The 26,676-nt window shown below is 42.4% G+C and overlaps 1 protein-coding gene across 4 annotated transcripts in view; it reads right to left on the reverse strand.

The window, feature by feature from the left end:
• Positions 1–3,168: 3,168 nt before the first annotated feature.
• Positions 3,169–26,676, reverse strand: part of ILDR1 (immunoglobulin like domain containing receptor 1) — a gene marked incomplete at both ends in the record, with an annotated part of 39,053 nt that continues 15,545 nt past the window's right edge. Inside the window, 5 exons of one of the 4 annotated variants that reach the window (XM_081234391.1) lie at positions 3,169–3,708; positions 16,368–17,194; positions 17,413–17,544; positions 23,554–23,700; positions 23,983–24,102. In XM_081234391.1, coding sequence (XP_081090517.1) covers positions 3,667–3,708; positions 16,368–17,194; positions 17,413–17,544; positions 23,554–23,700; positions 23,983–24,102 — 1,268 coding nt within the window. Of the gene's footprint in view, positions 3,709–16,304; positions 17,195–17,412; positions 17,545–23,553; positions 23,701–23,982; positions 24,103–26,676 lie in introns of those variants that run through there. The other 3 variants (XM_081234392.1, XM_081234390.1, XM_081234393.1) reach the window with 3 other exon arrangements.

The raw sequence follows: 26,676 nt of genomic DNA on the forward strand, positions 1-26,676 counted from the left end.
CTCTGTCTTTTGATTGGTAGGTTTAGACCATTTACAATTAAGGTAATTATTGATATGTTAGCACTTCACGATGCTATTTTATTATTTATTTTCTACTTGTTTCCTTTGGTTGTTGTTGCTCTTTATTCTTTTTCTTGCCTTTCTGCAGGTTATTTGAACATGTTTTAGGATTCCATCTTAATTTATAGCACTTTTGAGTTCATCTCTGCAGTTTTCATAGTGGTTGCTCTGGGTGCTACTTATAACTCTGTACTTGGTATCACAGTGTTTACCATTTAAAATGAAATATAGAAACCTCACTTCCAATTAGGTCTCTTTACCTTCCCCACCTTTACATATCATTGTTAACTCATTGCATAACTTCTGTTTCTTTTGTGAGATTTTTTCCTTTTGGATTTTATAAATCATATTTTATTGAAACAAATTATAATACCATCTAATACTCGAAAAATGTCTATTGTATGGACTCATATTTCTGATCTATTGTTTCTTATTGCATTCTGATGCTTATGTTTCCTTTTATCATTTTCTTTCTGTTTGAAGAACTTCCTTTGTCCAGTCTTTCCAGGGTGTATCTGCTAGTCACAAAATCTTTTAGTTTTCATTCATCTGTGAATGTTTTTATTTTCCCTTCATTTCTGAAAACTAGTTTTGCCAGATATAAAATTATGGGTCAACAGTTATTTTCTTTCAGTGCTTAAAAAGATATTTGGCCATTTCCTTTTTCATGATTTCACATGAGAAATCCATTCAAATTGGTGTTTCCCTATAGGGAATGCATTGTTTCTCTCTGGCTGCTTTCAGGATTTTTTTGTCTTTAGTTTGCAAAAGTTTAATTATGTTGTGTATGGCATGGATTCTTTGGGTTTATCCTGTTTAGAGTTCATTCAGCTTCTTGGATCTCTATGTTGATGTCATTCATCAAATTTGGGAAGCTTTCAGTCATTGTTTCTTTGAATGCTTATTCATTTCCCTACTCTTTCTCCTTCACTTTCTGGGACTCCAATGAAATGAATGTTGGATATTTTGTTATTGTTCCACAGGTCCCTGAGGCTCTGGTCATTTTTTTTCACAATCTCTTTTCCATTATTCATATTGGGTGAATTCTACTGTTCTGTCCTCATGTTCACTGATTCTATTCTTCATCATCTCCAGTCTTCTCTTGAGCCCATCCAGCAAGTTTTTAATTTCTGTTGTATTTTTCAGTTCTGTAATTTCCACTTGTTTTTTTTTTTGCATAACTTCTATTTCTTTTCTGGGATTTTCTACATTTTTATTTAAGACAATTTGTAATTGATTGCTGTAGCATCTTTATAATGTCTGCCTTAAAATTCTTATCAGATAACTCCAACATCTGATTCATCTCAGTGTTGGCATCAGTTGATTTCACTTTTCATTCAAGTTGTGATTTTCTAGGTTCTTGATTTATATCCTGGACATTTTGTCTATTGTGTTAGGACAATCTGGGACCTATTTAAATATTTTATTTTATAGGAATTCATTCTATTTAGGTTTAACACATGAGTCTTAGCCTACTTTTGTGGGCTATGATTCCAACAGTTTAATTTTCAGAGACTTTGTGACTGCCTGAGGGAGGCAGGTGAGGAAATCCTTGTATTAGTAACCCCCCACCCCCAGCTACCCAGGTTTCTCTGGGCAGGGAGGAGAGATAAAGTGATTTCTGGGACCATGCTGCTAGCTACAGGGCTGCTAGCTGTGACAGGTTCTTTTTCATGATTCCGCCAGTCAGCCCTAATGTCTCTGGGCAGAGGAGGAGAGTCTCTGGCCCTTGGGGACAAAGAAGCTTCCCCAGGTGGGCCACCTGCTTTACCTGGGTGTCTCTTACTGGTTCCTCCCATCCACATCAGTATCTCTCCATAGAAGAGAGGAGTCTCTGGCCCAGCAGGGTAGGAGAATCCTTCCCCTGGTCACTTATTTTTGGCAGGACTCCCAGTTGTTCCCCCTTACTTGAGGTTGTCAGAAGGACTCCCACTACATCTAGGGGGAAGAACAAGCTACTGGACTACTTTCTGTTGCCAAGTGGGAAGTCAGAAAAACATCAGGTCTGGGTGGCTGCCTTCTGTTGGTTGGGGGACACAAGATGCCCTGCCTCTGTGTTGTCATCTGGTCCTGTGTTCCCAAACCAGATCATCTTCTTCTTAGCACCCTTCAGAGTCATCTTTTGCTTGTCTCTTGTGTCATTTCTAGGTTATATAAAGTTGTGCTTAGGGAGGAGGAGCAGGGAAAAAGAGGTCTATGCCATCTTGTCCAGACCAGAAGTCCCTCAGCTACTGAATTATCCATTAAAATCTTATTTTTTCTGTTTTACCAATTTAGATGCAGTTACATTATGGATAGTAAAAATCCCAAAGACACCTTTGCACAATGCAGGTATTTAACCAGTATTCTCTAACATGTAATTAATGAGACTGGGAGAAACAACGGATGTTAATACAAAGGGATGTAAAATGAGCTTAAGGCCATACACATAAAGATACTGTTGAGGAACACGCACGCACACACACACACATATGCACGCACTTCCTTTCAGGCCGTCTACTTACAGTCTGCTTAAGGAGAGTCTCTACATGAAGCACAAATGGATTGATGAAGCCACCAGAAGGGGCTGAGGAAAATGAGAGAGAGAGGTAGGGCCTATTACAGAGAGGCACAGACCCTTCCTCCTGGGGCACTGAGTAGTAAAACCTGCCTGGATGCCTTTGCTTGGGGAATAACTCTGCAAGGCTGAGTAGTGCCAGGAGAAAGGTCGCTCCAAAATTATCAGGTTGGCCTGGTTCTTCTCTGAGCTTTAGTCGGAAAGAAGGCTTAATTTCATCAAGTGCATCAAAATAGATATTTGGGGCAGAATCCTCAGGCCAGTAGCTTTCACTTATTTCTTCTTTACTTATGTACTGTGTTGTTCCCAAGAAGCATTTAAAGTGATTTCAATGGATGCATGTTATATAGGAAAATATAAATTAGATATAGGCAAAAAAAAAAAAAAAGGCAAGAAGAAAACAAAGGACAGGAATAAGACTGGTGCAAAAGTGCTTCTCTGTGACTTTCTACACACACAATAAACAGTCTGTGAGAGGGCACATTGCTGGAGTATTTCCTGTGCCATCTCTGAGTGAACCCTCAAAGGCATTCAGGACCAAGCTCGGGGGCAGTAAAGTGGACTCGTAACATGGAGGGATCCTCTAGATATGCTATAGGGGGAGACAAGTTTCCATGGAAATTTCCCTATAGTACTCCATAGATTTTCTGCTCCTAAGAGAAGCAGGAAATGTTTGATTTCCTCTTAAAGATTCCTGAGTTCTCACTTTGAGAATGGCCACAGTTCTGAGCAGTGTAACCTAGCTGAAGACTCAGGCTACTAAGTTCCTGAGGGATCACATCCCAGTTAGAATTCATTACAAGTCTGACTATCTAAATATGCAGGGTGTGTACCAAGGCTTAAACTACAGTCATTAATTCCTCAAACTTTGTTTATAAAATTCTTCTATTTGATTCTCAGACTCTAAGCCAAAACTGTTAGATACAAACTTGCGGTGCCCATCTCAAGTCAGCTGGAATGGCCCCTCCCAAGTCAGCTGGAAATCTAGGTGATGCTGATGACATGCAGGAGCTGAGAAGTAGCCACAGAAGCAGTGTTGTACCTGGTGACTAAATGACCACACTCCTTCCACTATGGGAGCTCTCTCTCTCCTGGGGAATAGAAGAATATACAAAAATCCAGTCAGCTGGGCTCTATTGTCTGTGTATACAATACACAAGTAGGCTTGATTCTGGTGCAAATCCTCAGTGATTGGTGGCTGCTGCGACAGCAGCTCTGAATCTAAAAATTATTTCTTGACTTGTCATGAAGCCAGTTTCTCCCCTTGGCTTATGTTTCTCATCTTTCTACCTCGCTGGAGCCTCCTTCAAACACCTTTAATTTCTGAAAATTTCTTAGAGTCTCATTCACTCTGCTTTTTGCTGATTTTTAACATCTTTAAGTCTCTCCTAGATCAAAAAACAAGGTACCCTGTTCCATTCATCAGTCCCTCTCTCTATCATTTATTCATGAAGATATGGCCCAGTTTTCCTTTTCCCATTTATATTCTCCTGAACCATTTGTTCTCAGCCCTTGTCTAAAAAGTTAAGCTTCACACTGTGGTATTTCTCTGATGTTATTTGTTCAGATCACTAATTACCTCTTCCTGACCAAACGTGGTGGCTTTTCTTCAGAAGTTATTCCACTTGATCTTTTGGCTTTCTCATCTTGCGCTATGAGGGCTTCAAGAACTATGGTTTTAATCTCTCATATTTCTCTAACTTTGTATTGGAGGAGATTATTTTTATTTCAGTTTTGAATATCTACAATGTCATCTATGAATGTGAACTTTCTGGTTTGAAATGGCAAGATAAGATATCTGCCTCAAAACATACTGTTCAAAATGTATATGTATGTACTATATTCATATTGCTATAAAAATTCTGTGTGTTTCCATTTTATCAAGAAAGTGAGTTTTGAGAGCATGGTTTCCAATCAAAATGGTGTGGGATGGGAGATTGTAGCCAAGATGGCAGAGTAGAAAGGCCCTGCCTGAGCTCACCTCCTCTCATGAGCACACCAAAATCACAACTATCTCCAGAACCACCATTAATAAAAAACAAAACAAAAAAACTGGAACCTACGGGAAAAGATCTCCTACAACTAAAGATACATAGAAAGAACCACAATGAGACAGGTAGGAGGGGCAGACTTGCAATATAATCAAATCCCATACTCCCTGGGTGGGTGAACCACAAACTGGAGAATAATTATATTGCAGAGGTTCTCCCACAGGAGTGAGAGTTCTGAGCCCCACATCAGGCTCCCCAAGCTGGGAATCCAGTACCAGGAAGATGAACCCCCAGAGCATTTGGCTTTGAAAGCCAGCTGGGCTTAATTGCAGGAGCCCCATAGGACTGGGGGAAAAAGAGACTTCACTCTTAAAGGGAGTACCCAAAAGCTCCTATTCACCAGGACGCAAGGCAAAAGCAATACTTTGATAGGAGCCTGGGCCAGACCTACCTGCTGGTCTTGGAGAGCCTCCTGGAGAGGTAGGGGTGGCTACAGCTCACCCTGGGGATATAGACACTAGTTGCAGATATATTAAACATTCAGCCACATGAACACTCCTGGCAGCTGCCATATTGGCTCATTAGAGTCAAGACCTGGGCCCACCCAACACCCTGTAGGTGCACTAGTGCTGGAACATCTCAGGCCAAACAACTAACTTGGCAGGGACACAGCCCCACCCATCCACAGACAGGCTGCCTAAAGACTACAGAGCCCACAAAAGCCTCTAGATACAGCCCAGCCCACCAAAGGGCCAAGACCCAGCTCCACACACCAGTGGGCAGGTACCAGCCCCTCCCACCAGGAAGCCTACACAAGCCTCTAGATCAGTCTCACCCACTAGGGGGCAGACACCAGAAGCAAGAAATCCATGATCCTGCAATGCAAGCCAGATCCTACCCTGGGAACACCTGGACTCTGGTCCTGCCCACTATCATGTGAATGCAAACTTCAGGACACCCCAGATCCCATACCCAACTGTGTCAGGAACTGCCCCCCTTCCACCAATGGTCTGAAACAGGCTCTGAGATCCCTGGACCCTGCAGCAAGACTTGGGAACTAGCTCTGCCTGCCAGTAGTCTGGCACTAACCCCAGGATCTGGCTTCACCTGCTAGTGGGTAGGCAACAGCCCCAGAGTCTTCAGTATACTGACTCTGCCCACCAAGGAGACAGCACTACCCCTGGGGAGCCCACTTGGGTTCCAAAACCAGGCACCTCATGACCAGACCACACTAAACAGCAGCCAGCAGCATCTGTACAAGACAGGGGCTGACACCAACCAAACTAGGGGCCAACCAAGCCTACCAGACTGCCCACATAGCCTGCCTCAACAGAAGGACCCAAGCAGCCCTCTTAGGGGGAACCCCTAGAGAATACAGCTTGGGTAACAAGAGGGGAATGCACTGCTGGGACCCATAGGACGCCTCCTACAGAGGGCCACTTCTCCAAGGTTGAGAAACATAACTAATATACCATATACACAAAAATACAAATAGCAACTTGGACGAAATAAGGTGGCAGAGGAATATGTTCCAGACGAAGGAACAAGATAAAACCCCAGAAGATGAACTAAATGAAGTGGAGAGAGGCAATCTATCTGAGAAACAGTTTAAAGTAATACTCATAAAGATTATCAAGGAACTCAAGAAGAAAATGGATGCACAGAGTGAGAAGTTAGAGATTTTTAACAAAGAATTAGAAAATATAAAGAACAGCCAAACAGAATTGAAGAATACAATAGCTGAAATAAAAATATTTATTTATAGATAGCTGTATAAAAACCTCATGGTAGGGGGCTTCCCTGGTGGCGCAGTGGTTGGGAGTCTGTCTGCCGATGCGGGGGACACGGGTTCGTGCCCCGGTCCGGGAAGATCCCACATGCCATGGAGCGGCTGGGCCCGTGAGCCATGGCCACTGAGCCTGCGCGTCGGAGCCTGTGCTCCACAACGGGAGAGGCCACAACAGTGAGAGGCCCGCTTACCACAAAAAAAAAAAAAAAAAAAAAAAAACCTCATGGTAACCACAACCAAAAATCTATAATAGATATATGCACAAAAAAGAGAAAGAAGTCCAAACATAACACTAAAGGTAGTCATCAAATCACAAGAGAACAAAAGAAGAAAAGGAAAAAAGACCCAGAAAAACAAATCCAAACCAATTAACAAAATGTCAATAAGAACACACATATCAGTAATTACCTTAAATGTAAATGGACTAAATGCTCCAACCAAAACACATAGACTGAATGAATGAATACAAAAACAAGACCCATATATATTCTGCCTACAGGAGATTCAGTTCAGATCTACAGACTGAAAGTGAGGGGATGGAAAAATGTATTCCATGCAAATGGAAGTCAAAAGAAACCTAGAGTAGCAATACTTATATAAGACAAAATAGAGTTTAAAATATAAAGACACTGGCACAGAAACAGAAATATAGATCAATGGAACAGGATAGAAAGACCAGAGATAAACCCATGCACATATGGTCACCTTATCTTTGATAAAGGAGGCAAGAACATACAGTGGAGAAAAGACAGCCTCTTCAATAAGTGGTGCTGGGAAAACTGGACAGCTACATGTTAAAGAATGAAATTAGAACACTCCCTAACACCATACACAAAAATAAACTCAAAATGGATTAAAGACCTAAATATAAGGCCAGACACCATCAAACTCTTAGAGGAAAACATAGGCAGAACACTCTATGACATAAATGACAGCAAGATTCTTTTTGACCCACCTCCTAGAGAAATGGAAATAAAAACAAAAATAAACAAATGGGACCTAATGAAACTTCAAAGCTTTTGCACAGCAAAGGAAACCATAAACAATGAAAAGACGACCCTCAGAATGGGAGAAAATATTTGCAAATGAAGCAACTGACAAAGGATTAATCTCCAAAGTTTTCATGCAGCTCAATGTCAAAAAAACAAAAAATCCAGTCCAAAAATGGGCAGAAGACCTAGACATTTCTTCAAAGAAGATATACAGGTTGCCAACAAACACATGAAAGAATGCTCAACATCATTAATCATCAGAGAAATGCAAATCAAAACTACAATGAGCTATCACCTCACACCAATCAGAATGGCCATCATCAAAAAATCTACAAACAATAAATGCTGGAGAGGGTGTGGAGAAAAGGGAACCCTCCTGCACTGTTGGTGGGAATGTAAATTGATACAGCCACTATAGAGAACAGTATGGAGGTTCCTTAAAAAACTAAAACTAGAACTACCATATGACCTAGCAGTCCCACTACTGGGCATATACCCTGAGAAAACCATAATTCAAAGAGAGTCATGTACTAAAATGTTCATTGCAGCTCTATTTACAATAGCCAGGATATGAAAGCAACCTAAGTGTCCATCAACAGATGAATGGATAAAGAAGATGTGGTACATATATACAATGGAATATTACTCAGCCGTAAAAAGGAACGAAACAGTTATTTGTAGTGAGGTGGATGGACCTAGAGACTGTCATTCAGAGTGAAGTAAGTCAGAAAGAGAAAAATAAATACCATATGGTAACACATATATATGGAATCTAAAAAAAATAAAATGGTCATGAAGAACCTAGGGGCAAGACAGGAATAAAAACGCAGACCTACTAGAGAATGGACTTGAGGATATGGGGAGGGGGATGGGTAAGCTGGGATGAAGTGAGAGAGTGGCATGGACATATAGGCACTACCAAACGTAAAATAGATAGCTAGTGGGAAGCAGCCACATAGCACAGGGAGATCAGCTTGGTGCTTTGTGACCACCTAGAGGGGCGGGATAGGGAGGGTGGGAGGGAGGGAGATGCAAGAGGGAAGAGATATGGGGACATATGTATATGTATAACTGATTCACTTTGTTATAAAGCAGAAACACACCATTGTAAAGCAATTATACTCCAATAAAGATGTTAAATATATATATATATATATATATATATATATATATAAAGACACTGACAAGTGTCCTTGTACTTAGACAAGGACACTACATAATGATCAAAGGATCAATCCAAGAAGAAGATAAAGAAATTATAAATATATATGCACCCAACATAGGAGCACTTCAATATATAAGGCAAATGTTAACACACATAAAAGGAGAAACAGTAACATAATAATAGTGCGGGACTTTAACACCCCACTTACATCAATGGACAGATAATCCAGACAGAAATTAGTAAGGAAATGCAGATCTTAAATACACATTAGACCAAACGGACTCAACTGGTATTTATAGAGCATTCCATCCAAAAGCAGCAGGTTACACATTCAAGTGCACATGGAACATTCTCCAGGATAGGTCACATGCTAGGCCACAAAACAAGCCTTGGTAAATTTAAGAAAATTGAAATCTTATCAAGCATCTTTTCTGACCACAACGCTATGAGACTAGAAATCAACTACAAGAAAAAAAACTGCAAAAAACACAAACACGTGGAGGCTAAACAATATGCTACTAATGGATCACTGAAGAAATCAAAGAGGAAATTTTAAAAATACCTAGAGACAAATGAAAATGAAAGCACAATGATCAAAAACCTATGGGACGCAGCAAAAGCAGTTCTAAGAGGGATGTTTATAGCAACACAAGCTTCCTCAGAAACAAGAAAAATCTCAAATAAACAACCTAACCTTATACTTAAAGCAACTAAAGAAAGAACACACAAAACCCAAAGTTAGTAGAAGGAAAGAAATCACAGAGTTCAGAGCAGAAATAAATGAAATAAAGACCAAAAAGACCCCACAAAAACAATAGAAAAGACCAATGAAGCTAAAAGCTGGTTCTTGGAAAAGATAAACAAAATTGATAAGCCTTTACTCAGACTTATCCAGGATCATAAGAGAATGCTACGAGCAACTCTATGCCAATAAAATGGACAGCCTAGGAGAAATGGACAAATTCTTAGGAAGTACAATCTCCCTAGACTGAACCAGGAAGAAATAGAAAATACGAACAGACAAATTACCAGTAAGGAAACTGAATCAGTAATTTAAAAACTCCCAAAAAACAAAAGTCCAGGACAAGATAGCTTCACAGATGAATTCTACCAAACATTTAGAAAAGTGTTAACACCTGTCCTTCTGAAACTATTCTAAAAAACTGCAGAGGAAGGAACACTTCTGAACCCATTCTCTGAGGCCACCATCACCCTGATACCAAAACCAGACAAAGATATCACACAAAAAAGAAAATTATAGGCCAATATCACTGATGAACACAGATGAAAAAAATCCTTAACAAAATACTAGCAAATTGGGCTTCCCTGGTGGCGCACTGGTTAAGAATCCACCTGCCAATGCAGGAGACATGGGTTCAAGCCCTGGTCTGGGAAGATCCACACGCCGTGGAGCAACTAAGCCCATGCATCACTACTACTGAGCCTGTGAACCACAACTACTGAGCCCATGTGCCACAACTACTGAAGCCCGTGTGCCTAAATCCTGTGCTCTGCAACAAGAGAAGCCACCACAATGAGAAGCCCATGCACCACAATGAAGAGTAGCCCCCACTCACCACAACTAGAGGAAGCCCGTGCACAGCAAAAAAGACCCAATGCAGCCATAAATAAATAAATAAATAAATAAATAAAAATACTAGCAAATAAAATCCAACAATACATTAAAAGGATAATATACCATGATCAAGTGGGATTTCTCCCAGGTATGCAAAGATTTTTCAATATCCACAAATCAATCAGTGTGATACACCACATTAACAAATTGAAGAATAAAAACCATATGATACAATCATCTCAATTGAAGCAAAAAAGGCTTTTGATACAATTCAACATCCATTTATGATAAAACCTCTCCAGAAAGTGGGCATAAAGGGAACATATCTCAACATAATTAAGGCCATATATGACAAACCCACAGCTAACATCACACTCAATGGTGAAAAGCTGAAAGCATTCCCCCTAAGATCAGGTACAAGACAGGGATGCCCACTCTTGCCACTTTTATTCAACACAGTTGTGGACGTCACAGCCACTGCAGTCAGAGAAGAAAAAGAAATAAAAGGAATCCAGATGGGAAAGGAAGTAGTAAAACTGTCACTGTTTGCAGATGACATGATACTATACATAGAAAATTCTACAGACACTACCAGAGCTCATCAATGAATTCGGTAAAGTTGCAGGATACAAAATTAACGTATAGAAATCTGTTGCATTTCTATACACTAACAACAAAATATCAGAAGAGAAATTAAGGAAACAATACCATTAAAAAAATAAAATACCTAGGAATAAACCTACCTTAAGGGGGCAAAAGACCTGTACTCTGAAAACTATAAGGCGCTGATGAAAGAAATTGAGGATGACACAAACAGATGGAAAGATATACCATATTCCTGGATTGGAAGAATCAGTATTGTTAAAAATGACCACACTACCCAAGGCAATCTACAGATTCAATGCAACCCCTCTCAAATTACCAATGACATTTTTCAAAGAACTAGAACAAAAGATTTTTAATGTGTATGGAAACACAAAAGACCTTGAATAGCTAAACTAATCTTGAGAAAGAAGAACAGAGCTGGAGCAATCACACTCCCTGACTTCAGACTATACTATAAAGCTACACTAATCAAAACAGTATGGTACTGGCACAAAATCAGACACATACTTCAATGGAACAGGACTGAAAGCCCAGAAATAAACCCATGCACTTACAGTCAATTAATCTACAACAAAGGAGGCAAGAATATACAATGGAGAACAGACGGTCTCTTCAACAAGTGGTGATGGGAAAACTGGACAGCTACCTGTAAAAGAATGAAATTAGAAAATTCTCTAACACCATATACAAAAGCAAACTAAATGTAAGACTGGATACTATAAAACTCCTAGAGGAAAACATAAGTGGAACACTCTGTGACATAAATTGCAGCAATTTTTTTTTGGATCTGCCTCCTAGAGTAATGGAAACAAAAGCAAAAATAAACAAATGGGACCTAAATAACTTAAAAGCTTTTGCACAGCAAAGGAAACCATAAACAAAATGAAAAGACAACCTACAGAATGGGAGAGAAATATTTGCAGGTGATGGGACCAACAAGGGATTAATTTCCAAAATATACAAACAACTTATACATCTCAATAAAAAAAAACCAATAACCCAATCAAAAAATTGACAGAAGACCTAATTAGACATTTCTCCAAAGATGACACACAGATGGCCAACAGGCACATGAAAGGATGCTCAACATCACTAATTATTAGAGAAATGCAAATCAAAACTACAATGAGGTATCACCTCACATCGGTCAGAATGGCTATCATCAAAAAGTCTACAAATGATAAATACTAGAGAGGGTGTAAAGAAAAAAGAACCCTCCTACACTGTTGGTGGGAATGTAAATTGGTACAGTCACTATGGAAACACTATGAAGTTTCCTTAAAAACTAAAAATAGAGTTACCATATAATCCAGCAATCCCACTCCTGGGCATATATCTGGAAAAGAAGCAAACTCTAATTTGAAAAGAAACATGCACCCCAATGTTCATAGAGGCACTATTTACGATAGCCAAGACATGGAAGCAACCTAAATGTCCAGTGACAGATGAATGGATAAAGAAGATGTGGTATATATGCATAGACATAGAAAACAAACTTTATGGCTACTAAAGGGGAAAAGGTGGGGGAGGGATAAATTAGGAGTTTGGGATTAAAATATGCTACTATATATTTAGAGAACAGATAACCAACAAGAACCTACTATATAGCGCAGGGAACTATACTCAATATCTTGTTATAACCTATAATGGAAAAGAATCTAAAAAAGAATATATATACAAATATATATATACACATATATATACACAAATAATATATGTAAAACTGAATCACTTTGCTGAAACTAATACACATTGTAAATCAACTATATTTCAATAATTTTTTTCTTTTTTTTGGCCGCATCACACAGCATGTGGGATTTTAGTTCCCCAACCAGGGATCAAACCCATGCCCCCTGCAGTGGAAGCATGAAGTCTTAACCACTGGACCATCAGGGAAGTCCAATACATTTTTTTTTTAAAGATGTGGTATATATATATATATATATATATATATATATATATATATATATATATATACACACACAATGGACTATTACTCAGCCATAAAAAAGAATGAAATAATGTCATTTGTAGCAACATGGATGGACCTAGAGATTATCATACTAAGTGAAGTAAGTCAAACACAGAAACACAGATATCATATAATATCACTTATATGTAGGCTTAAAAAATGATACAAATGGACTTATTTACAAAACAGAAATATACCCACAGTCATAGAAAACAAACTTATGGTTATCAAAGGGAAAGGGGCAGGGGATAAAGCAGGAACTTGGGATTAACATATACACACTACTATATATAAAGTAGATAAACAACAAGGGCCTCCTGTATAGCACAGGGAACTATATTCAATATCTTGTAATAATCTATAACAGAAAAGAGTCTGAAAAAGAATATATATATATAACTGAATCACTTTGCTGTACACCTGAAACATTGTAGACCAACTATACTTCAATAAAAAAAAATTTCTTCAAACAAAAATGCTGTGGGATGAATGCTCTCTGACACAAAGGAAAGCAACAAAATGGGGCCAAAGGAAGTTGTACAGCACTTTCTAAAGAAAAGACATTATCAAAGAATAGACATTTTACTGAAAGTAGAAGTACCATAATCTAAAATGTTTTTAATTAAATCAAAAAGTTAAGAAAAAAGAAAAAAATCTTGGATTCTCTACAGCAAGTTTGAGTTTATCTTGGAGAGGAAAGAATGCAGTAGCTTTCTCTTGCATTAGAACAGGTGTGTACAGGCCAAGATTGGAACAAATCAGCAATGCCTTGGGAAGCCCTTTCTGACAGAGCAAGACTGGAAAGAAAGGTGATCGATTTGAAGGATACCAGAAACACAGGGGCCACTCAGTCTGAAACCCCTGGAGTTTAAAGCTTGATATTACTGCTTCTTATATTTCTGAGACTGTTGACTTTTGGTGGAGTGAAAAGACCACCAGACACGCAATGAGATCTTGGCTGGAGTCCTGGTTCTGGAGTCAAATGGAAGATACCTCAACATAACTTCCCTTTTCTCATGGGCACTGTGCAGACAATACTCCTTACCTAGTTCAGTTCCCATGAGATCATTTACATGCAAGGCCTTGCCTGTTGGTATCTACTTGTTAAACATTACTCTAGAGAGACTCCATTTGAGCCAAAAGATTTTTTGATTAATTCATATTACTCTGAATATTTAACAAAGTATTTTTAATAAGTATTTTGTAAAAAGTTATGGTAATAAGTATTTTGTAAAAATAAGTATTTTGTAAAAATAAGTATTTTGTAAAAAGTTATGGTAAAGCTGTAACTGTTGAAAGCTTGATTTAAGAAAATAGTGATACATCTTATCAGCTCAATTTAAGAAACTCTAGTTATATATAATCAAAGATCACCATCTAGTGGCCCAATTGTACTATAACTTCTAAAGTTAGCTGCAAGCTCCAAAGACTTCAGAGGCTAGAAGGTGTGTGGAAAGCATCCGGCCCTGCCAAGGAGAGGAACGAAGAGAGATTTTGGGCCCACTAAAAGCATTCAAAATTGAAGTTACGAACAAAATAAACAAAACACGGTGCCCTTCAAATGAATCAATCTTCCAAATCAAGCTTTGGTCTTGGGCCTCTGGTCACTCAGAGTATGAGTGGACAGTTGAATGTGATAAAGTAAAGTGATAACTATTTTGGAGATAAGCTCAGAGAAATCCAAAACAATGAAGGCCTTTACAATTATCTTGAGTGACTTTGCCTCTCACAAGCAACTTTACAATCGAAAATTTGGTTTGCTTGTGATAGAATTATTGGTGTGTACATCTTGATGATAAGGAAGAAATAAAGTCACAAGAAAACATCACTGCCCCACACAATTTTCTTCTAATTAGGCAGCATGAGTTATTGAAAAGGGCATAGTCTTGAATCAGAGGGCTTTGTTCAAATTCTGGCTTCACTCCCTATTGGCTGTGTGACCTTGAGCATGTTACTTAACTTCACTGAGCCTCACAGGGCTATTGCAAGGATTAAATGAAATAAGGCTTGGAAAGGGCTTATTCTGGTATCCAAAACATAACTGGTGCTCCTTTTACCCTTCTCTCACTTACAAGAAAGCATATAATTTAGAAGAAAATAAAGAAAAAGTTTAACTTAAAAGAAAATAGGGTTTGGAGTTGAAGCTGAAAGCTGACTTTTAAATTACATTTTTCTGTTAAAATGAAGATAAGAGATGGTCTAGTAATCATATGACCAAAGTAACAGTGGTTGTCCTGGCTCTGATTGATTCTGTATTTTCTTTCAGGGTGTAATTTTCTTACTGGTAACATGGAAGAGTTGTATCCACCATAAAATGAACATAATAGTACAAACCTCACAGGGTGTTGAAAGGATTAAATGAGATGTTGCATAAATGTCCATAGCTCAGTACCACTTAGTAAGGATACTACTAAGTTTCATTATTACTGGTCTTTGCCTCTCTCGTGGGACATCTGCGAGAATATAATTGCCATTGATTATTTCAGAAATGCCTGTCGGCTTTTGCTACCTTCCTCACAAATCACTCTTTCACCAAGGTTCTTCCCTAGAAAGACCAGCACTGGGGCTCTCATAAGGTGCCTGTTTCTTTGTACACACTATGCAGATGATTGGTTTTAAAACAAGTCACAGCAGAATTTGCATTTCCAAACGAAAATTGGATCCTTCAAAGTGCGTGAGAGATTAAAATTCTTGTTCCTCTAATATCCCTCTACTCTGGGAACTTCCCTCACAACCTACTACATATCCCTTTATCTCAACAGAAGCAAAATGGAAAAAGGATTTTAGTCGAATAGAGAAAGAGATTTTTGTGGGTAGCCTGTAGGTTGGTTCTGAGGCAGTTCATGAATATTTCTGAGCAACAGCCAGCATAACTTTGCAAAGTGACAACACAGAAGGAATACCATCATTAGGGTATATTAATTATAAGATATTTTAAAGTCGCATCTTAAAGGAGAAAAAAGGTCTATATTCAGAGGCGTAAAAAGCCTGCATCCCTCTTTGTGCCCCTTTCCATTGGCACCTTGCCTGTTCACAGAGTCCTAAAGTTTCGACCCATATTTGGGATATCAGGGTTTTTGGGGGGGTTTGTTTTGTTTTGTTTTTGTTTCCCTAAATCACTTTAACGATACTTTCCGGAGGGGTTGGGGGTGGGTCTCAGGCCCTTGCACACTGACTTGCAGCACTCAGAAGTGGCACAAATTTCCTGTCAGGCCCACGGTTCTAATTTGGGGTATGGAAATTGTTGCTAAGTAAAGCAAGGCAGCTATGACAGGAAGTAAAGCCTTAGCCGGTGGAAGCTTGTGCTGGAGTTCTAGCTCCACTACTCACAAAGCGCTTAATTATTTTGAGCTTCGTTTCCTCACCCGTGAAATGGGGGGACCCGGCCCGACTGGCCTCAGGGGACTGTGATGAGGGCCGGAGCCAGACTGAGAGTGAGAAGGCCCTCTTAAGCATCACGCCCAGAGTCCCTCCCCTGCTCTTGGCACTCACTGGTCCCTTCCAGCTCTGCAAGAGGGGTCTCACCACGCCCAGAGGGCCAGCAGGGCAAAACAGAGATGAGGGACCCTCCGCGGCGGCAGGTGAGGTGGCCCGTGTCAGCCTGGCTGAAGGGTCCCCTCTGCCCACGCCCGACCCTCAGCAGGAAGCCCCAGGCTCACCGAGCGCCTCTCCACACTCCCTTTTTTCCTGACATTCTTGCCTGGGGTGACATCCAGGGAGCGGTAGCTGGGTGGCTTCTCCTCAAGCCAGTTTGGGGAGCGCGAGCGGCGGCGGCGGCGGGGCCCCCGATTCCGGGGCTGCCTCTCCTTCTCCTCCTCCTCCTCGGAGCTCCAGGAACTGAGGCCGGAGGGCAGGGGAGGGGAGTAGCTGCGGTGCCGGCGCCTCTGGTGTCCCTGGGAGGTGCCCCGGGGGCTGGGCCCGCGGGCTCTCTCTGGGAAGCGGCTCCGGAGACGGGGGCGGTTGGGCGGCCAGCGGGCCTCGCTGGACGAGGGGCCGTCGCTGAGGCTGTCCCTGTCTGACCAGGGCGTGGGTGACCCGCGCTGCCTGGAGCCGCGGTGCCTTCCGCTCCGCAGTCGGCCCAGCTCCCTTTGCTCCAGCGCCCAGCGCTGAGGCTCCCGGTCCCAGTGCTCCTGCTGGAAATCAGAGTAGCGGTGCTGCCTTCTCCCCTCCCTCAGATCCCAGGGTCCGGGGGGAGGCGGGGGGAGCCACTGCTGGTGGGAGGAGTTGCTGGTCCTCCGCAGAGACGGCAGGTCTCTGACCAGCGGGGGCAGGTGGATGATTCTGCGTTCCACGACCTCAGAGCCCAGGGAGGACAGCATGCTGCGGGGATGGCCAGATCTGCCTTGGAGGTCAGCCGGCAGAGGCTGGGCTGGGTTGAGGTTCCGCAGCTCTTTCTCCAAATACTCTAGGACACCGTTGGTGATGGGAGGGTGAGTGGTGGTCTGGGTCAATGGCATCTCTGGGAGGCTGGATCGCAGGGACAAATCTGATTGAAAATAAGGAAAAGAACATGCAGAACTGCTGGTCCAAAACACACTCCTCAGAATCAGGGCACCAAAGCGCCACCTTATCAGCTTGCATCTACCCCCTCCCATCCTCAGCCGTAAAGAGGTCCACCATATTGGTCATGAAGGCCCCAATGCAGCCCATGCTCCTACCCTTGCCCTTTACCCTCTCCCACCCCAAATCTCTGGCAAGGTTTACCTCGCTGCAGCAGTGGGTTCATTGGATAAGATGAAAACTGGGAGCTCCTGTCCGCCCCCCAGTACAGGGGTTTTTCGATCATCTGAGGGCCTAGGGCCTGAGCCTGCTTCGTGTAGCGGTCGTGGGCCAGGGCTGCAGGGGGAAAAGGAGAAATGCAGACCCTCAGCCAGGACAAGGCCCACACCTCCCACTTCACTTCTCTCCGCCTAGCAGCCTTGCCAAGAGGCCACTTTCTCTCTTCGAAGTTTATTGTGACCTTTCTCGCATGGGAGTAAGAGTTAAGGGAAGTAGTGAATCAACTATTCCTTTGGCAAGGAGCTGGGAATAAATTCCCTAGCCAACACTGCAACTCCTGCACACTAGGAAATATAATCTTAAAACCTGACTTCCTAGTCTTGAAAACATTTCATTGTTCTGCCCATTTCCAAGGTCACCTAAAATGTACAGGTAGATACATAGGTATTAGCAGGCAATGAAATTTCAGGCCATAGGCCAAATATAGAAGGTACAGATGCAAAGGGCTTAGAGGAGGCTGTTAGTCAGGGGCTGCTTGGGAGGACTGCCTGCTCCGAGTGGAAGAAGAGAAGGATGCAGGTGCTGAGGTCAATGGGCAGAATTACTGGTAAAGGGAGAGGGACTGAAGAACGTTTCTAGCTGGTAATGCCAGCCCTGGGTGGGAGAAAACCAGGGGGAAGAAGGCAGAGAATGCAAAAAAGTTGAAGTGGATCCTTTCTACTCTTCTCCTCACTTTATTAAGTATTGGGGTTTTCCCTAAGTAGGGGGAATCGCTAATGGGTGGGGTAGAGGCAGAGAAGGGAGAAGGGAAATACCATTTCCTTTCAAGGCAAAGAAAATAATAGAAAAAAGCAGCACAAGGGATCCATAGAAATGTTTCTCCAGTCCCTTAGGTGCAGCTGGTCTGAAGCACACAACCCACAGCAAGTACAAATTAAAAACAAATGCATCTAGTTGTTTTTGTTCATGAATTTCTATTTTGAGGTAATTGTGACCAAGTGCACATGTCTCCCAAGCTCTCTGTCTATCCATGCATGTAGGAAATGTACTTGTGTGCTTAAGTGCAGGAAGTGCCTGCCAGCCTGGCACTCTCACCTCCTCCTGGGTTCCCCAAGCCCTGTGGCCACCCCTAAAGCAGCAGGGCTCTGCCAGAGGCTTCCTCTTACCACAGTAGGAAGAGGTAGAAGACAGGCATTCTGGACCCAGCTGCGTAGGTTGGGGGATTTGCTGAGGCCAGCAGCTAAAGGGCCATCAGGAAGGCTACCCAATGGCTCTAGTATGAAACCAACTTCCAGCACAATAGGAAGTGGTTTCAGCCAAGCCCCCAAAAATGTTTGGAGCCCCAGCCCTGATGGTGACTCACAGCCCAGCATGGAGGAAATCAGATGCAAACTTAGAGCAGCTCACCCAGCTGCCACATCTTCATGCCAAAGGACAGCACTCCAGACCCTCTAAAGATAGGTTCACTTGCTCAGCACTTTCCTCTCCCTCTTGCTAACAGGTGCCTCCCCCAGCTCCCTATACACGATTTCTTCAGCACACACAATGCCCTCCTTAATATGCACCAGTCACTTTACATGAGCTAACTAATCCTCAGAGGAATCTCTTAATATGAGAATCAGATGAGGAAGTTAGGCTTACAGAGGTTACCTTCCCAGCCCAATGTCCCACAGCTGGTGAGTGGCCGAGGCAGCATGTGACCCGGTGTCTGTCTGCCACTCAAGCCTGTACTCTTTCTGCCAAACCACAGAGTCCCCAGACTCCTTTATTTATGTGATAAAGCAGAAAAAAAAAAAAAAAAAAAACCTAAAAACAAAAAACCCCTTCTCTAGTGGTAGTGCCTCACTTTATTTCTCTCCACTCAGCACCACACCATTCAAAACCCACTTCAGCCTAACTCTGCTTCCAAGGCCTGGGGACATCTGATTCTATTGGGAACAACCCTATCCACCCCCTGCCCCTCTGACTGAATCTTGGTTTCCTCCAGATGGTACCATTCCCCCTTTGGACCACTTCCTTCTTCAACTCCTCCAATTCAATAGGAGGGAAAAGGAGACTTGGGCTTAACTCCTTGCTCCCCAAATGACTTTTTAATTAATGGGACCCCCTGCAGAGATGACTCCCTAGAGACCCTTCCAGATCCTCCATGTGCTTTCCTGTCAAATTTTTACATATTCCCAGGATTAACCCACCTGCTCCCTTCTTAGCTGCCACAAACTTTTTCCCAGGGTCCCTCCCTTCCCTGATGCACTGGAACTGATGAGATGGGAGTGGAAAAATACAGCCTCTGAGCTTCCTTGCCCTCCTGTCTCTGGAAACAGCTCCATGGGGAAGTCTAGACTATCAGGTGTTTCTATTGCTCACCTAATGGGGAATCAGGCAATAAAATAAGAAACATGGAGAAATTAACAAAGCTTCAAGACTCCTAATACGATATCTCTGAACCTCAGTGGTGTAAAGTCTGCCTTGGTCACCTTTAACACGCTAGTTATATATACAGACTCCTGGATCCTGCTCGCAGACTGACCTTCAGTCTAATACAAGGTAAGAAAATCCATGTTTTCAACAAGCTCTCTGATTTTAATGCAGGGAGTCGAACTGGAGTTGACTATTGTGGATTCTCAACAACATTCTGAGAATTATGGTCCTCGGGGATAGGTTTCCTTAAACACAGGCTTTGAGGGTCACGTGGACTTCAACTTGAATCCCAGCATGTACTAGCTGTGTAATTTTGAGTGAGTTTCCAGAGTGTCTGAGCCCAATCTCCTCATATCTGAGCTGGGGATAATAATACCTACTTCACAAAGTTGTTGAAGTTAAATGAGGTAATACACATGAAATGCCTAATACATGACAGACAGTCAATAGCTCATGGCTCTCACAGTTACAATAAATTGTTAAAATAAGTCGCTTCTTTCACCTTAGATCTCATAGAAGACAAAAAGTACACATTTGGAGACTAAACCACCAAAAGCATATTCATCCTCATTTCTGAGGAAAACCCAGGGCATGTTCTTTAAGATGACCCTTTTGTGGCAGAAATAACACTCAACACCTCCCCTCCTGCAGAGACCTGCAGCCAGCATTCTCTGTGTGCATCACCCATGGTGCCCCTGAGGACCTCCAACTTCTTACTATTCCTTACCACCCCCTCCCTGCTCTTACAGTGTGTTCTTCACCCTCTCTGACCCATGATCACACATTCCTTTTTTTTATACATATAATGGCAGTATACACAGTATACCAACTTGACTGGCAGTCCTTTCACTGACATCCTCAGGAGCATCCTAGAATCTCACGCCCCTTGAACTCTTGCCATTTCAGCTTTAGGGAACCACCAGTCAGTGCTTCCTGGGCCCACACTGGCTGCACAGTCAGGCAACCGACCTCATATAGCCCTTCTCCCAATGTGCGTAGATCTCCTTGACTGATCTAGCGACCCTGCTTCCCTCCTCCAGAGCAGCAGTTTAAACTTCTCATGTCTTCCCCTCCCTATGAACTTTCAGCTAATGACATGTCTTTGTTGAGGAAGAGGAACCAGCCCTGGACATGGAATCAAGAGACCTAGGTCTAGTCCAGGGCTCATCACTAACAAGCTGTGTGTAACTGTGGAAAAGTCTCTCTAGGCCTCACTTCCCTCAGCTGAGGGGATGGGGAGGTGGGTGGCATAGATCAGAGATTCTCCGTGTGGCCTATAGCCCACTGCAGGGTGCGCCTAGGGGTTCTGTGGGGAGGAGGGTCAACAACCAATCTGGGGATGGAAGTTGTCTCTCCAGTTCCCACGGAAAAAAAATAAGGTTCAGTGTCAATAACTTTCATCTTTAAGTTCTACTGTAGGTTGTTTACTAGTACTAAGTGAATTACCAAGGATTACTAAACTTTGGTGTCATTTTCATTTTTCTCCTCTCTGGTCCTCTATTAACTCTCACTGGAAAGCAGGAGCAGGTTGGGGAGGTGGGCTGTGGTCTCGGAAGCTCAAGAATCACTGGCATCGTTCTCGAAGCTGCCTTTTGCATCTAGAATTTTGATGTGCTGAAATCGAGACAGGCTGATGTGAGCTCGCTCCCTCAGCTCCTTCCCTTACACTTTAATCATCTTCCAGGTGTTAACAACTTCCTCTCTCTCTTCAGAGGGCAGGCTTCCTTTTCCTTTTCTCTCTAAAGGTAATCCTTTCACTGTGAGCCTGATGTCTCTCCCACTGGCTCCATCCCTTCTCAGTCATCACCTCACTTCACAATGCTTCCCTTCGCTCTCTTTCTATTGGCCCTGGTTCTCTGCCTACAAATATGCTTAGGGTTACCTTATTCTAAAAAAAAAAATCAACGATCACATTCACCCTCTTCCCCACCCAAGAGCTTTCCTTGACAACTCCTGCCCCCTCCATGTAATCTCCACTTACCACCAAATTTCTCAGGACAGACTCCCCAGGTGACTCACTTTGAAAGTGATCTCATCTGCTCAAGTTCAGGGATCTTTATTTGTGGCCCACATTTCTTTATTTTACCAGTTCTTCTAAATGACCTCTAACCACTTAGGAGAAACCACTTTCTCCCAGAACCTGTTTATCAGCTTACTGACAGTGGATACATTTATCGCTTGTGCTGACTGGGTCCCTAGCCCTGACTGTTTTGAGTACCCCACAGACCTAGGGATTCCAAGAAAATATCTTGGGAGAGTTTCTCTCATCTCAGTCTGCATATTACTGCTCCAGTGGCAGTGACTTCTATGTGGCATCTCTCCTAGAGGCCTCTGAAAGGTAGGGAGCTCCGTGGCCCAATATTGAGTTCTCTGCTATTTTTCTTCTCTTGAAGGAGTTCATTGGTATCTCAGCGAATCCCATAGTGATCTACACAGATTGGTCGTGGCAGCCTCTCTCGTGGGAAATTCAGGCGCTCATAAGTCAGATAATCATGAATACAAGGCTGCACTACTTCTGCTACTTACCAGCTGTATGACTTCTCTGACCTTCAGTCACCTCATTGTTAAATAATGATGATACCTGCCTTCTAGGGTTGTGAGGATTCAAAAGGGAAATATGTGCAAAGGGCCCACACACACCAGACATCCAATAAAAGTTAGTTCTCTTTTCCTGTAAGACAGCAACCTCAGAACATAGGCCTGAAACTAGACTCAGACCATTGACCTTCTTGACCCTGTAGATTAGGTTTTGTTTCTGTCTTAACAGCCAATTTCTTATTTTTTTCTTTTAAAAGTTTTCCTTTCAAATGGACCAAAATGATAAGAGTGGTTATATCTGGGTGCTTAGATGAGTCTTTTCATTTTCCTACATTTCAAATTTTCGACAATGTAATACTTATATCATCAGGAAAGGGAAATGTTACTTTAAAAACAAAAAAAACTCCTTCTATTTAAAGCTGTTGATTCCATCTCTTTAGTAAGGAAAGATCTTTGTAGAATAATTCTTTTCCTTTTGCCTTCACCAAATTTTTTACGGCATGTCACAATTCTGTTTTAAAAGGTCAAACTTAAGCCCAAAGAAAGATCACATTAGAGCAAGATCTTCTTCTGCCTCCTCTTTCCTTTGTCTAAAAATGAGGCTCTCAAAGTGTGGCCCCCAGACTGGCAAAACTGCACCACCTGTGAACTTTCGAGAAATATAAATTCTCAGGGCCACCCAAGACCGATTAAATCAGAAACTCTGGAGATGGAGGCCTCCAGGAGATTCTTAAGTTTGAGAAACCCTGCTCCAACACCTCTCTCTTCTCATCTGTTCTTTTCAAGTCATCTTTGAGAAGTGGCCTTCTCTCTCATGGCTCTATGCAAATCACTCCCTCCAGCCACCTCGTGTCCAAGCAAGGTCAGTTCTGGGAGCAAATACTGGAGCACAGGCACATCAGGGCCGCTGATATGTAGGCAGAGACACCTGAACGAGGCCTTAGGCAGGCTAGGCAGTGAACAGGCAGAAGTCCTCCCACTTTGCTCCATAGCTTCCCTGAGCATAATTTCCTGGGCTGAGGCCAAAGACCTCTGAGCCTCTGACAGGAGAAGGGCATGGAGGAGAACCTGGAAGAACCCAAGGTTTTGACCTGGGCATATGAAATTGATCTGTCTGGGGCACTAGGCTCCTGCACCACCCCACCGCACTGCTCGTCCGTCCCCTCTCACCTTCCTCAGGGCAGCAGCAGCGGGTGGGACAGCAGGGGCAGCGGACGTAGCAGCAGCAGTACTGAGGACAGCACTGGCACCAGCACACTCCAATCAGCAGGATCAGAAGGAGGGCCCCCAGGATGATGAAGATGACTGTCAGCCAGTCTGCAGGAGAGAAGCCGAGCAGGGATTTAACTAAATATGCAGGTGCATGCTTCAGGTTGTAACATTGTAGAGGTCTGATCAACACAGCTCTTGACCTATAGGTTAAGGCTGAGCAATATACAGGCAAAAAAAAAAAAAAAAAAGTTTAGCTTTGGTAAGGGAACTTCAGGGGCTGGCTACCGACAACAATAACCTAGGCTTGCTTGTTTCTGTTTTCCTTTTTTTTCTGTATGTAGAAGTGTCACAGTGGGTGGCCGAACAGAAAGCTCCAGGAGCACTTACGCAGGACAATGAGCTTCACTTCCTTATCTGGGTCTCCTGACGTGTCCCCTGGAGCCTCAATGGTGCAATAATACACTCCATGGTCCCACCACATCACTTCATTAATCACAAGATCTGCTCCTGCAACAGGGGAGGGGAAGGTGCCAGTGGTTAAAGGAGAGGGATCTGATCTATGGTCGCTTCAAGTCCCCAGCACTGTACTTCCACATCCCAAGAGGGCCTCTCATAGTTCAGAGAAAGGCCTCAATTCCTTCATTTGAGACTCTCTTCTTTCTCCAAACAATATAAAGGTGGCAGAACTTACCATTCATTGAGCCGTACTAGGTACCTTGAAAGGATTTTGGATACATCACCTCATTTACTTCCCAAAACAACTCTAAGTGGGTGAGGTAGAGATTACCAGCTATCTCCCAATGTCTATTCTCCCCTTCTCTCGTGATCATAGAAGTTTTGGTCATGTATGTGGCCATCCAGAATAAAATCACTATTTCCCATCCTCATTTACAGATGGACACGGACATGTGATTCAGTTCTGGTGGACACAATATAAGCAGAAGTGGCACATGATGGCTCCCAGGAACTTTTTTAAAAACAGTTTAGGAACTTCTTTGCCCCTTTCTTCTTCAACTCTGTTATCTGGAAAGCAGATGTGATGGCTGCCATCTTGGATCATGAGGAAGGAGATGACATTCTTGGTGAGCTGGAAGGAACTTGGGTCCCTGAGGACATAATGGAACAGACCCACCACACTAGTTCTGGTCTGTCTACCTCCAAATTTATACATGAGAGGAAATAAACTTCTTTATTGCTTAAGTCACTAATATTTGGGGCTTTTGCTTACTTGCAATCAAACTTAATCCTGATACAGTGGGTAGGATTATTAACTGCATTTCAGATGAGGAAACTAAGACTAGAGGAAGCTAGAACAGAGAGAGGTTACAGAGGGAGGTTCAAACTCATGTCTCTGCCCCAAAGCTGGTGCCCTTAACCACCAAGCTCTACTGTCCTCTCCTAACTGGGTGGAAAACTCCACAGCCTGGATTCCTCACAAGCTGGAAACACATACTTCTGAATCTTGAAAGGATAGGTTAGATGAACTTGAATAATAAGTAAGGATGAAATGCCAATATTTTAAGAGTAAAGCTTACTCAAAAAAGAATTTCAGTTTTCATGAGCACCAAGCATCTACCCCATTAAGATAGGTGAATGTTATGTTCACATTTAGTAAATGCAACAAATGTTCACTAAAGACCTTCTGTGGGTCCAGCACTATATCAGACTCTGTGGAAGGTCAAACAAGACCCTATCTCTGTCCTCAAAGCGCTTAAAGTCCAGTCAAAGGCATCAGGGCAGCTCCCATGTCCCTGCTACTTCAACCACAGTAAGTACCAGAGAACACCTTCAGATTCTTAAAGACCTCAGTTATAGACTTGCTCCTGCTCAGCTGGCAGTGGTAGCTGCAATTCTTTATTATCTCTTTGTCAAGAAATATTTACTGAGGAAATGAAACAAACATGCAAGGTCACGCACCATTGGAGCTAACTTCGACTTCTGTTTCCTTCTCTTTCTACGTCAATCCCTACGGTTTTTTCCTACCCCATGATTTTCCAAACCCACTGCCTTTCCCAGAACCAAGCTTGCCCCAGACTTGGAAGAATGGTGAAAGTGCTTAGGAAGAAATTCCCCCTCCAAGGTTAATGTGTGTTGTAAATCCGCCCCAATTTTATTAGAGGCATAAGGATTATTTCAGGGATGTCAGAGTAATGAGGACATTCAGATATGTCAGTATTTTAAATTATCCAAGAACTGATTTGACAGGGTCTTCTCAAATGATACAAACACAGGCATAAAAGTATCAGAAAACAAGGGCCCCAAGAAGTCACAACAAGCCTGGGGTTAAAAATTAAAACCAAGGGGAAATACCGCTTTCCCATGTGAGTAAGAAGGAGGCAGAGTTTGACCCAAATGTGGCTGGGAGGGGAAGTATTAGACAGTGCTGCTCAAAATTAGAAAAAAAGACAGAAAATCAGGGACTATCCCCTACGGGCACTTTCATCCTTCAAAAACTGTAAAGGAGACTTTAAACTTTGGGATCAAATCGGAGCTAATTCTGTGGGCTCTGGAGAAAGCAGAGCCACCCCGAACCTCTGAGGATGCACCTAGAAACTGGAAAAGGACAGATGTTCCCTAAGGCTGAGCATTCAAGGGTTGACGTGGGAAAGTCTGAGGTTGAATGTAAATGGATCAGACTTATGTATTATAGCCAAAGTATTATACACAAAGGTGGAAGCAATTTTTAAACTGGCTTGATCTACCTCAACAATCATAGAATATTCACTGATTTCCTCACATTGTTGCTAAGAGTACCCTGAGTGGCCTTCTAGGTGTATTCTCCCACTTTTTTTTTTTCACTTTTAACCAGCCAATATTTATTTAACACTGCACATAAAGTTCATTGAAATACGCTCTGAATTCTGTGCCAATAATCCATTGCAGCAGTCCTGGATTACAAGATAGGAATGTGGGGCGCTGACCCATCCATTCAAAAGTGTGTTGAGTGATCATAATTGAAGTTTACTGCACACTTAATGTTTGCTAAATGCTTTATACGTATTATCTCACTTAATCCTGACAACTCTCCATGAGATACGTGCTACGGCAAGTCCCATCTTACAGAAATTGAGGCTAAAAAAA

Source organism: Mesoplodon bidens (genome assembly GCF_964165515.1).
Source record: "Mesoplodon bidens genome assembly, chromosome: 5".
Classification (NCBI taxonomy): Eukaryota; Metazoa; Chordata; class Mammalia; order Artiodactyla; family Ziphiidae; genus Mesoplodon; species Mesoplodon bidens.